The sequence below is a fragment of the Durotheca rogersii genome (assembly GCF_024521655.1).
Source record: "Durotheca rogersii strain YMJ 92031201 chromosome Unknown GGS23scaffold_3, whole genome shotgun sequence".
NCBI classification, from domain to species: Eukaryota; Fungi; Ascomycota; class Sordariomycetes; order Xylariales; family Xylariaceae; genus Durotheca; species Durotheca rogersii.
The window spans coordinates 2,234,143-2,244,515 of NW_026251234.1; the positions used below are offsets into that span (position 1 = coordinate 2,234,143).

A 10,373-nucleotide genomic window follows, 5' to 3' on the forward strand; every position below is an offset into this window, starting at 1 on the left:
ATGTAAGGTGTGTATTCTAGTCTCCAGAAGATAGAAATTATCGGTCCGTAAAGGTAGGTATAGCAGCGTGGTACGCGCGTGTAAGCAAGTTGGCCGGGGTCGGGGTTGCAGGTACCTGGGTAGGTACCTAGGCATGAGTAGATGGTCTCACAACACGCAAGAAGGCTTCTGCTGTTGTTTTTTTCAAATAAATAAAAACGGGCAAGCCCATTGGCCGTTATATCAATATGTAGTAGACGAGGCACATCGACTAGACGGCGGCAACAACCTTACCTGCCTACCTCCTAAGTACCTAAATGCAGGTAGGTACCTCCTGAGCAGAGAGCATCTGATTAAATAAAGCTTGATTTGGAGTCAGCTTCGTCTCCTACTAGGTAAGTGCCCGAGGGGTTGATATCTAGCCTACCTAGGTAGGTAGGTACGTAGGTACGTAGGTACCTATGAGCAGGTCGGAGGGGCGGAGGGGCGGAGGGGTTGCAGCAATTTCTGTGCATTGAATGACCTTCCACTTAGTAACCTACCTACCCAGATATTTTTGCCTATCCGCCTACGCAAAGTCGAAGCAGTTCAACCACGTTCGACGTTCTGCATTGCATACCTAGGTAGGTAAGTAAGCATCTGGCTTAAGGGGGGTTGCTGGAAGGCCTATCGTGGCCGCGTACCCAAAGGAAGGCACCGAGCAATGGCCAAGGACAAGAAAGGGTCCAAGTCCGAATCCAAGAAGCAGAAGCTCGCCGAGAAGAAGCAGAAGCAGGAGAAGAAGGCCCAAAAGAAAGAAAAAGCTAGAGCCTCCAAACTCGACGGTAGCGACGCCGAGGACGTCGATCTAGATGCTGTCCTCGCCGAGTACAAGAAGGCCCAGGAGGAGTTCGTCAAGATCACCGAGACCGTCTTAGAAGAGCCTCCAAAGCCTCGCTCGTCTTCCGTCTTCCTAGCCTCGCCGTCAAATAGCAACCAGCTTCTGTTGTTCGGCGGCGAGACTTGGAACGGTGCCCTTGCCAATTTCTACAATGATCTCAATATCTACTATACCGATAGGGATGAATGGCATTGCGTCACCTCGCCGAATGCCCCTCTCCCCCGGTCTGGCCACGCCTGGTGTAGAGGGGGAAACCAGAAAGACTCTGTCTTCTTGTTCGGTGGCGAGTTCAGCAGGTTCGTAACGAGCAAAACATTTCCTGGCATGCGCCGGGTCCCTGTCCCGGCGCGCGGAGCAGATATTCGTGCTGATCGTGCATTTCTCAAAGCCCCAAGCAGGGTACTTTCTACCACTATAATGACTTCTGGAGGCTCGAGCCTGCTACCAGGGAGTGGACCCGTCTAGAAACTAAGGGGAAAAGCCCTCCAGCCAGGAGCGGTCACCGCATGACGTACTATAAGAACTACATTATCCTTTTCGGCGGTACGTCGCCCATCGAAGCAGTGGGCCGTACTGATATCCAGAGACTAATTCCGCATACCTACGTCTTAAGGCTTTCAGGATACTTCCAATCAGACCAAATATCTCAACGATCTCTGGCTTTACGATACTCAGGTAGGCAGGCACTGAGCATCCTTGCTACAGCATTAACCTGACCCGTCGTTGTACTCATCCGCCGCGTATAGAATTTCTTCTGGCACACTCCGGTGCTTCCTCCAGCACAGTTGAAACCGGACGCCAGGTCATCCTTTACCCTTCTCCCCCACGAGCAAGGTGCCGTTTTGTTCGGCGGCTATTCCAAGGTGAAGGCGACCGTTTCCGCAAACAAGTCGGCCAAGGGTGCCTCGCAGGGGCAGAGGAACATCGTGAAGGCCATGGTGCACGAAGACTGCTTCTTTCTGCGCATTACCCAGCCTCCCACTGACTCTCCCCCGAACACACCCCCGAATGTGAGGTGGGAGAAACGCAAGAAGCCGGCAAACACGCCGCATCCCTCCCGCGCCGGCGCAACTATGGCCTATCACAAAGGCCGCGGTATTCTCTTTGGCGGCGTCCACGATGTCGAGCAGACAGAAGAGGGCATGGAGAGCGAATTTTTCAACCAGCTCTTTGCATGGAACATAGAAAGGAATAGGTTCTTCCCGTTAGCACTTCGCAAGCCAAGAACCCAGAAGAAACTTCCCCCGGCGGAGCAGAGAGTTGGACGGCGTGGAAGAGCCCAAGCGAACGAGGAGGAGCTGTTAAAACAGCTCGCTGCGCTACAGGCCGGGTCATCTATCGAGGATGCAGATAGCATGGAGATCGAATTCAAGGCCAATAAAGAGCCGGAGGAGCCGGAAAGGCCGGTGCGAGAGATGCCGGTTTCGATGGAGCTTCCACACCCTCGATTTAACGCCCAGATGGCCGTACAGGATGATATCTTGTACATTTACGGCGGCACCTTCGAGGCGAAAGATCGCGAATATACTTATGACGATTTATACGCTATCGACCTGGGGAAGATGGACGGATGCAAGCAGATTTTCAGCAGGGAGGACGATACTTGGGTGGTAAGAAATCCTCTCTTCCTGTCCTACCACCGGAAGTGACATTCCTTTTTTTTTTCCTTTCCTTGTAGGGGGTTTTATTACACAACTTACCGTTCTATGCACAGGGCTCCGAAGACGACGACGAAGAAGACGAAGATGACGAGGACGAGGACGAGGAAGATGAGGAAGGTGAGGAAGACGATATTGAAATGGCGGATGAGGACCCTGGAGCCCTTCTATCGCCAAGCAAACGCAGAAAGAAGCAAGCAGACGAGGTTTCAGTGGCCGATTCTGTGTCCACTATGGATTCAGATCAGTCTGAAGCTGAGACCGCAGCGACAACGGTCGACGATGGATTACCGCATCCTAGGGTAAGCCTCTTCATTCCTAGAAAAGTGCTTGTTTCGCGACGCAAGGCTGACACCTCGCAGCCCTTTGAATCCCGACGGGATTTCTTTGTGAGAACCTCCAACGAGTGGCAAGAAATCCTCATGACGAGCCTGCGATGGAAGGGCATCCAGCCCGAAAGCTTGACAATCAAGGAGATCAAGACGAAGGCATTCGATCTTAGCGAAGAGAAGTGGTGGGATTGTCGCGAAGAGATCATGGCGTTGGAGGATGAGCAGGAGGCTGCCGGCATTGGTGAGGTTGTCTCGTTGGCAGACAAGGGCGATTTAGGGGCTGGCGGCACTGGGCGAAGGCGTTGATAGCAGTGGGCGCTCAGGACATCGCATCGTCCCTCGTTACTCGCCTATCTTGGTCGACAGCTTTGCCATGCACAGATGCAGATTCGCCGTAAGCTCGAGGTCTTGAGCCTGAGAAAACAAGGGGCCAGGTATGATGGAGAACTGAACTTGGATATCGAGGCTCTAGAAGGAGACATTGCCTAGCTGTAGGTACCCGGGTACGTTGTCCGACCATGGGTGAGTGCCTCAGGTGTCAAAAAGAATACACGTAGGTACCTTAGGTACCTGTGACTTCGCCGTATATGCGCCAGCACAAATGTACTTACCAGGTACCTAGAGCATAGAGGTAGGTAACTTTCATACCTACCACCTACCTAGGTACCTATTTCCCCCCTCCTCTCATCAGATTGTTGCCTACCAACCTCATCCAAGTCATCGACGCCAACCCCTTCACCCAGCAACAGTCTGTCATATATCGCGATGCCTTCTGGCTTCGAAAGATTAAACGCGAGAAAATCGCAGCCGAATGGCCACATTGCATTCATAAAGCCTCTGAAAGGGCCTGATGAGACGATCGCGCAGGACTTCCTACAGCGGATCGCCGCCCAATGCTGTAGGTATCAAGCTGAGGTCTATGTCTATGTACTGCCTGGGCGCCACTGGCGAAATTCGGCACTGACTTCTGCCAGTGCCCGTCATGAGGGAGCACCACCTCTTTGTCACATCCCTAGAGCAGTATGAGCCGAACAGGGAATTCGTCGGCCGAAACTTCAATGCGGGCGAGGTCATTCAACTGGTGTTGAAGTCGCTCTCCGGGAAATGGCTGCCCTTTGATTACGTCCAGATGGTCATGATGCACGAGTACGTTCTTTTACACAAGGATGTCCGTATGACAACACCGATGCTCATGTTCTACCAGGCTCGCCCATTGCAAGCAGATGAACCACTCGCGGGCCTTTTGGGCCGTACGAAACCGGTACGCCGACCAGATGAGGACTCTCTGGTCTCGCGGCTTTACCGGCGAAGGCTTGTGGGGAAGAGGCGCTCTGCTAGGGTCCGGAGAGTACGAGAAAAATACGCTGCAATCGATCGAGCTACTTCCAGAAGCACCATGTGGAGGGGCTTACAAGTCAGGGCCGAGGAAACGCAAGCCAAAGAAACAGCTGTCTTACCGCGAGAGAAAGGAACGTCGAATCCTCAAGAAATTCGGCGCCAACGGAGTAACCCTTGGTGATGACGAGGACGTGAAGACGGAGCTAGAAAAGGGGAAGAAGACCCAGGCGAAGCCCCGAGTGGCCGGAAGCAAGCGTGGACGAGAGCTCAGAGCAGCCGCTGCTCTAGCCAGATTTGACAAGCAAAAGGAAGCTGAAGAAAAGCAGTCCCAAGGTATCCATAAAAAGGAATCAGACGACGGCGAATCGGACATTGCCAGCGATGACGACGATGATGACGAAGAGGATATCGTGATAGACATCAACGGCCAACGACTCATGGATACCAAGGGCAACAGGCTCGTAAGAGTATGCGAGGACGAGAATCCCCAAGGCGACGACGCTCGGAATGAGCGACGCGAGCTCCTCCAGTCGTCAATGCCCTGCGTGAAACTCGAGGCTCGCAGCTCAACGCCACCGATGGCTGGCAAACCCCCAAATACACGTCCGGAGAACCGATACAGCATTGAAAACTGGCCTTGCGAGAGCAAGAAATCACCGTCAGGCAAGGCCACTGACATCACCGCTCCCGTTGGCGGTCGCACGGGTGCCGGAGCATCTGCGGGCATCTGCCCTCTGTGCTCCTTCGATAGCGGATGCGACGCAACCATTTGTGGTGTTTGCTCTCACGTTCTGAATCGGGCCAAGGTGCCAGATTCCTGGAAGTGCACCGCCGTTACTTGTCGAGGTAGTCTGTATTTGAATGCTGGGGACGTGAGAATCTGCGGAGTTTGTGGCCAGCGAAGAGATCCGCAAATGTAAGATCTTGCTTCTGAGATGGGGCTTGTACGGCGTAATGCTTCGTAGGACGACTACCTACCTCTTCGCCGTTTGATATGCCGTGTGGTATGAGGTAACGAGTGAGAAGGTGTGTAACACATCTTGGTCTCATCCGATGTCCAGTCCTTCTCATAATATCCCCTTTCTAATTACAGATCTCTTCTAGCAATTGCGGATTTCGATCGGTGTCATGACGATGGTGGTGGGATCGATTGGCTAATTGTCTAACGGAAACCCGGTCTAGTGAGATCCCGGCGGTGAAGCTGAATGGGGCAAGACGGCGGTCTCGAAGGCCCCATCGGGCATTGCGTGTTTCAAAAACATTGAAGCACCAGACATGGCTCGACGCCGACGTCTCTGACTTGGCCGCACCCCCCCCCCCCTCCTCCTCTTTCGCTAAACCTGGCGACGCGGTTTCGCATTCGCAACCCTGTCCTCCCATCTTGATCGCCGGACTAAGTACATCCTGCGCGATGCGCATCTTCCCCCATCAATAAGACCGACACGAGGAAGTCTTCTGTGATCTACGACGCTTGCCCGGATGTGGCCACAGAGGAAATCAGATCTCCCGCCCTCTTATCCTCCGTACTGGCCCGGGGTGAGCGAGTGGGCGGTATGTGAATGAATGAAGGTCGAGCTTACGCAACTTATCGCATGATGCCTCGCGATGCGAGCGATGCCGTCGGCGCAGTTTAGGACGCATGGCCCACGGGCAGTAGCACAGCCTACGGACGTGCGCACGTCCGTCTAGAGCCCGCAGTCTGTTCTCTCTCGAACTTGTTTCTCGAGCATGGTAGGTAGTTTATGGCGTGCGTGCCTCGATGAAGCGCAGGTATATACATAGCGGTATCGAGTCTCACTACGTAACCGGAAAACAGCCAAGCTGTTAGGTATCGTCCTAACTTGCTTGTGTACTACGTACCTAGTGCACCTCGGACGACTCCATTTTCAGGGATTGCTCGTCGCAGATTGATCGAGAAACCAGCGATTCGGCCTTGGCCGCTGGGGCCAGGGTTCTCCGCGTGCATATCCCAGGACAGGGGTTGCCGAGCTTGGGACCGGGTAGCAAAGGTCGCCTTTGTGGTGTAGCGTCGACGGCGTCGACGGCGTGGTTTGTGCCTTGCAATATGTTGTAGAATGGCCGTATGGTAAGGCTCGTCTGGCCTGGTCGGTCGATACATTTTTGTGTGCACATGTCACGTACACTGTAGCCGATGGACGCTATTTCCGTCGCTCCCTGCCGCCCTATCTATCCCTTTTAATAGTACCGGCCGGTTCCTGGTTCCCGTCCCGTCCCTTCGACCTTCGCTTCTCTGGCTGGTCTACCCAAGAATCGACCGTGTTGCGTATCGTCGATCGCTTTTTTCGTCTTCTTCTCTTTCGGCTGGAAGTGCAGGGCACCGTTCATTTCAAAAGTCTGCCAGATCAGACTTCAAACTAAACTGCTGTCCTGTTTTCTTTCATCTTCCTACCCTCGACGGCGACCTCGGTAGACTCGAGTCCTACGCTTCTTTTCGTTCAACCAGGTTTTCCTTCTTGATTCTGCCACGTTGCTTGTCCGACCGCTATCTCTACTCTCGAACTCCTCAAAAAGCAAAGAACAGAAGAAACTAGGGGAGAGAAAAAAAACCACCGACATGCTCTTCTCGACGGCTCTCAACACCTTCCTCATCGCCGGCGCGAGCCTCACGCTTGCCACACCGGTCTGGCCACACTACTCGGTGGAGAATGAACATCTCGAGGTCCTGGCGATGCGAAAGTCGATGGCCGTGAGCCCATCAGCGGCGTTTGATGTCGAATGCCTCGACCGCAACGCGTAAGTTCCCCCCTGCCTCTCCTAGGTCCCCCTAGTGAGCCAAGCAGTAAATATACATAAAAAAAGACGGATTACACCGCACGCCCCTTTTCCTACCACGCCGAGACCCAAGCTAACCCGCTCTCCCGCTCTAGACGGATCGTGTTCCACGACCAGAACGCGGCGGAGCTGGCCATCTGCGGGGGGATCGGGGGTTCCGCGACGAAGTGCGCGGGCGCGCCGGAGACGACGGTCGGGCGGTCGGGCAGCGCGCAGTTCACGCTGCGGGCGACCGCGCCGGGCGCCACGATTAACGTGTCGAAGCTGCGGTGGGAGCAGTGCGTGCGGGCGGCGCGGGGGGTGTGCCCGACCGGCAGCATGCGCGCCACGTGCCGCGGCGGCGCGACGTCCGGCGACGTCGCCTTCACACTCGACCTGCCGTCCGCCGGCTCCGAGCTGCGGTAAAAGGGGGGGGGGGGGGTTTCGGGCGGGGCAGAAGAGAGCGGAGGGGTTGGGGAGGAGAGAAGGAGGCGGGAGAGGGAGGGAGGAAGAGGCCGGATGATGTGTGAAGTCAAGAGGTTGAAGACCTGGGAACGAGGGCGGGGCAGGATATAGGGGCGAACCCAACTCGAGACGTGGACTGACTACCTATTTTTTTTTTCTGATCGCAATCCTCTTCTTCCTACTTCTACTCACTACCGTTCGACCTCCTGGCCAGCCAACCGCCCGATCAACCAACCCGCGCAACATGCCGCCCGGCGAACCGGGCTCCGGCGAGAAAGTCCGCACATATGTACGATATGTACCTAAGATCGCTAAACCCGGCAGGATAGCGCCAAAGCAATGCCTCCCCACCGGCCGCCTCGGAACCAAGCGGAGCTAGCTCTCCAGGGGGGGGGACAGGAAAGGGGCAACGGGAAATTGCGACGGCGTTCGGTTAGACAGGCAGCAGGGTAGATACGGCAAGTGGACGAGGAGGGAGGAATCCTCGCAGGATAACGGGACGAGGATCCCCGGGGCGTTTTGTATTTTTATTTTTCACAGTGGTTCTCTCTCTGTCTTGAAGGCACAATTCTAACCACCCACATCTTCTTGCCTGACGCCATCGTTGGCGGTGCTGCCGTGGATTGCCTTGCTAGCTGGCTCAGGGAGCCGAAGATCGAAACGTAGTCAACTGGCCAGCTAGCGGGTAGATATTGCCGTTCTTCGTGTTGCCGGTGAAGTTTGGGTAAGCAAACGCGTATACTCGTAGGCACTTCTGATGCTGCGATTGATAATCAGTCTGTGGATGTTGTTCCTGTTTTGTGTTCGCGGCAAATTGGGTATCTATGATATTTCTCTCTTAGCCTCCGCCGAATCACAGCGACGATGACGGCTGCCGTAGCAATCTCCCATGTCCTCCTCCTCGCGTGAACGTCTGGCAACCCTGTCTCACATGCGTGCGCGGAGAACCCCACGCCTGTCCTTTTCCCGCCCCCTACCCCTCCCGAGAGAACGCTGTTGCCTCGCTACCTCGACTCCTAGAATTCCCTTTCAGACTCCCCTCCTCCGCAACTAGAAGCGCTACCCGCATTCCCTAGGGACACCCTCCTCCTCTCACAGGCCGTACCGCGCGACGCACTCCTCGCGGTGCGTCTCGAGGCAGTCGAGCGCGCAGGCGCGCGCCCCGCACTTCATGCACCGCACGCGGCCCCAGTAGCCGCAGACCTCGCAGAAGACGCGGGGCGGGTAGCGCCGGCCGCCGATGGCGGCGCCGTCGCGCTCGTCGTCCCACCGGCCGCGCGCCTCGCCGTAGCTCAGCGGCGGCGCCGCCAGCAGCGCCCGCAGCTCCGCGTCCGACGGCCGCGGCGGCACGCGCGACGCCAGCAGCGGGTCCGCGCTCTCCTCCGCCTCCCGCCGCCGCCGCCGAGCCGCCTCCTCTTCGTCGTCGCCGTCCCCGCCGTGCGGCCGCGCGTAGGGAGTCAGTATGGAGCTGCGCGCCGGCGCGCCGGCGGCGGCGGCGTCGCCGCCGGCTTCGGCCGCGGTACCCGCGTCCGCGTCCGTCATCGGCACGTCCTCCTCGAGCTTGACAGGCGTCGTCGCCTTGCGCCCGGACGCGGAGGCGCGGCGGGACGGCGCCGCCTGCGACTTCCGGCGCTTGTGCTGCGGCTTCTCTGCGGGCGCGGGCGCCGCGGCTACGGTCGCTCGGCGGGAGCCGGCGGCGGCGGCGGCCGGTGTGCCTCCTCCTCCTCCTCCTCCTCCTCCTCCACCGGCGGCGGCGACGGCGGCAGCAGCTGCGGAAGGGGCGCCCGCGGTGCTGGTGGTGTCGGCGTGGGCGAGCAGGGCGCCGTAGTCGTCGAGGTGGTTCGCGAACGTCTTCTGGGACTGGAGGATCTTGCGGACGTTGGGGGTGTGCTTCCTGGCGCCCCGCGACGCGGGCGCGGGGACCGCGATGGCCACGTCGCGGTGGTAGTTGTCGCGGTCGAGCGCCTCGATCTCGCGCCGCAGCTTCGCCTCCTGCCGCGCGTCCGCGTCGGCGCACAGCGCGCTCAGGTTGGCCCCCCCGCCGCCGCCGCCCGCCGCGCTGCGCGCCGCCCGCTTGCGGTTCCCCGGCGGCAGCGACGCCGACGCTGCCGCAGGCCCCAGCCCCGTCCCTGTGTCTGGCACATAGGCCCAGCCCGGAGCGTTCGTCGTCTTCGTGCTCGCGAGCTCTATCACCCCGAAGTTGTTCATCGTTGGTAGCTGGGGGAGGATTTTGGAGGATGTAAGTAGGAACATCCCAGTTGCCGCAGCTATGACAGAGAAGCGGTTTTGGAGAGACACACAAGCCACAACTTGGACCAGGGTAACTGTGGCTTGGATTACGTAACAAATTCCATGCCTACCTGAAACCTCCTTTTCTACCCCTTTATCGGGAGCGCCTAAAACCACTGTGTTCGTGCCCGGAACTACCGGATAGGTAATGTAGTAATTCCAATATGGGTACATATTTTCTGGCACATTCTCCAATAGAATTAGACGTAGTAGTGGTGGTAATTAACGCCCGTGGGGACCGCCTGCTGAGGCTATCGGTGCCTAGGCAAATGGAGAGGCTGTCAAGGCTGATCCTGCATTACTACGTAGCCGGGCAAACAGGAGGGGGTGACGAGGAAAAGGGGGTATGGGTTGTGCCTGGAGATAGTGATGGCGAGGCCGGTATGGTTTCAGGGCCTGGTGGAGGCGAGTAGGTTCTACGCGGGGATGCTTGTGTAGCAAGTGATGGTTACGGCGGTTGGCTTACAGGAGCTCAGGAGTTAAGAAATTCAAGGGTTTTTTTTTTCCCGAGGCGACACAGCGTGGCTCGTACTAATTAAATCTTGATCTACCTTCCCAATATGAAGCTGAGGCGCGAGAGCAACACACGTTCTACGAGAGTTGAGAAAAAGGATTAAGTTAGGTAGCAAGGTTAGCGAACTGGAACCGGGAGGAATATAC

General features: G+C 57.0%; 4 protein-coding genes across 4 annotated transcripts; 3 read left to right on the top strand and 1 right to left on the bottom strand.

Annotated features, from left to right (window-relative positions):
* The first annotated feature begins 291 nt into the window (after window positions 1-291).
* GGS23DRAFT_552879 (galactose oxidase) lies at window positions 292-3,553 on the top strand. The gene is made up of 7 exons (XM_051515434.1): window positions 292-374; window positions 514-1,155; window positions 1,248-1,402; window positions 1,473-1,534; window positions 1,606-2,469; window positions 2,574-2,819; window positions 2,880-3,553. Exons 2-7 carry the CDS (start codon window positions 683-685, stop codon window positions 3,153-3,155), a joined length of 2,076 nt encoding a protein of 691 aa, XP_051375665.1. The 5' UTR covers window positions 292-374; window positions 514-682; the 3' UTR covers window positions 3,156-3,553.
* Window positions 3,554-3,614: 61 nt separating this feature from the next.
* Window positions 3,615-5,107, top strand: GGS23DRAFT_593686 (WLM-domain-containing protein; the record flags this gene model as incomplete). Its single annotated transcript, XM_051518059.1, has 3 exons — window positions 3,615-3,747; window positions 3,824-3,995; window positions 4,054-5,107. 3 exons carry the CDS (start codon window positions 3,615-3,617, stop codon window positions 5,105-5,107), a joined length of 1,359 nt encoding a protein of 452 aa, XP_051375666.1.
* Window positions 5,108-6,541: 1,434 nt separating this feature from the next.
* Window positions 6,542-7,385, top strand: GGS23DRAFT_615592 (uncharacterized protein; the record flags this gene model as incomplete). Its single annotated transcript, XM_051520723.1, has 2 exons — window positions 6,542-6,941; window positions 7,076-7,385. Exons 1-2 carry the CDS (start codon window positions 6,763-6,765, stop codon window positions 7,383-7,385), a joined length of 489 nt encoding a protein of 162 aa, XP_051375667.1. The 5' UTR covers window positions 6,542-6,762.
* Window positions 7,386-8,516: 1,131 nt separating this feature from the next.
* On the bottom strand, window positions 8,517-9,632 carry GGS23DRAFT_593688 (uncharacterized protein; the record flags this gene model as incomplete). Its single annotated transcript, XM_051518060.1, has 1 exon — window positions 8,517-9,632. The coding sequence occupies one exon, from the start codon at window positions 9,630-9,632 to the stop codon at window positions 8,517-8,519; it is 1,116 nt and encodes a 371-aa protein (XP_051375668.1).
* Window positions 9,633-10,373: the final 741 nt, after the last annotated feature.

Excerpts from the sequence above, each read along its gene's own strand:
- GGS23DRAFT_552879 (XM_051515434.1), top strand. The coding sequence starts at position 683 with ATGGCCAAGGACAAGAAAGGGTCCAAGTCCGAATCCAAGAAGCAGAAG. Across the intron at positions 1,156-1,247 it reads TTCGGTGGCGAGTTCAGCAG|CCCCAAGCAGGGTACTTTCT; the intron begins GTTCGTAACGAG and ends CATTTCTCAAAG. Across the intron at positions 2,820-2,879 it reads ATGGATTACCGCATCCTAGG|CCCTTTGAATCCCGACGGGA; the intron begins GTAAGCCTCTTC and ends GACACCTCGCAG.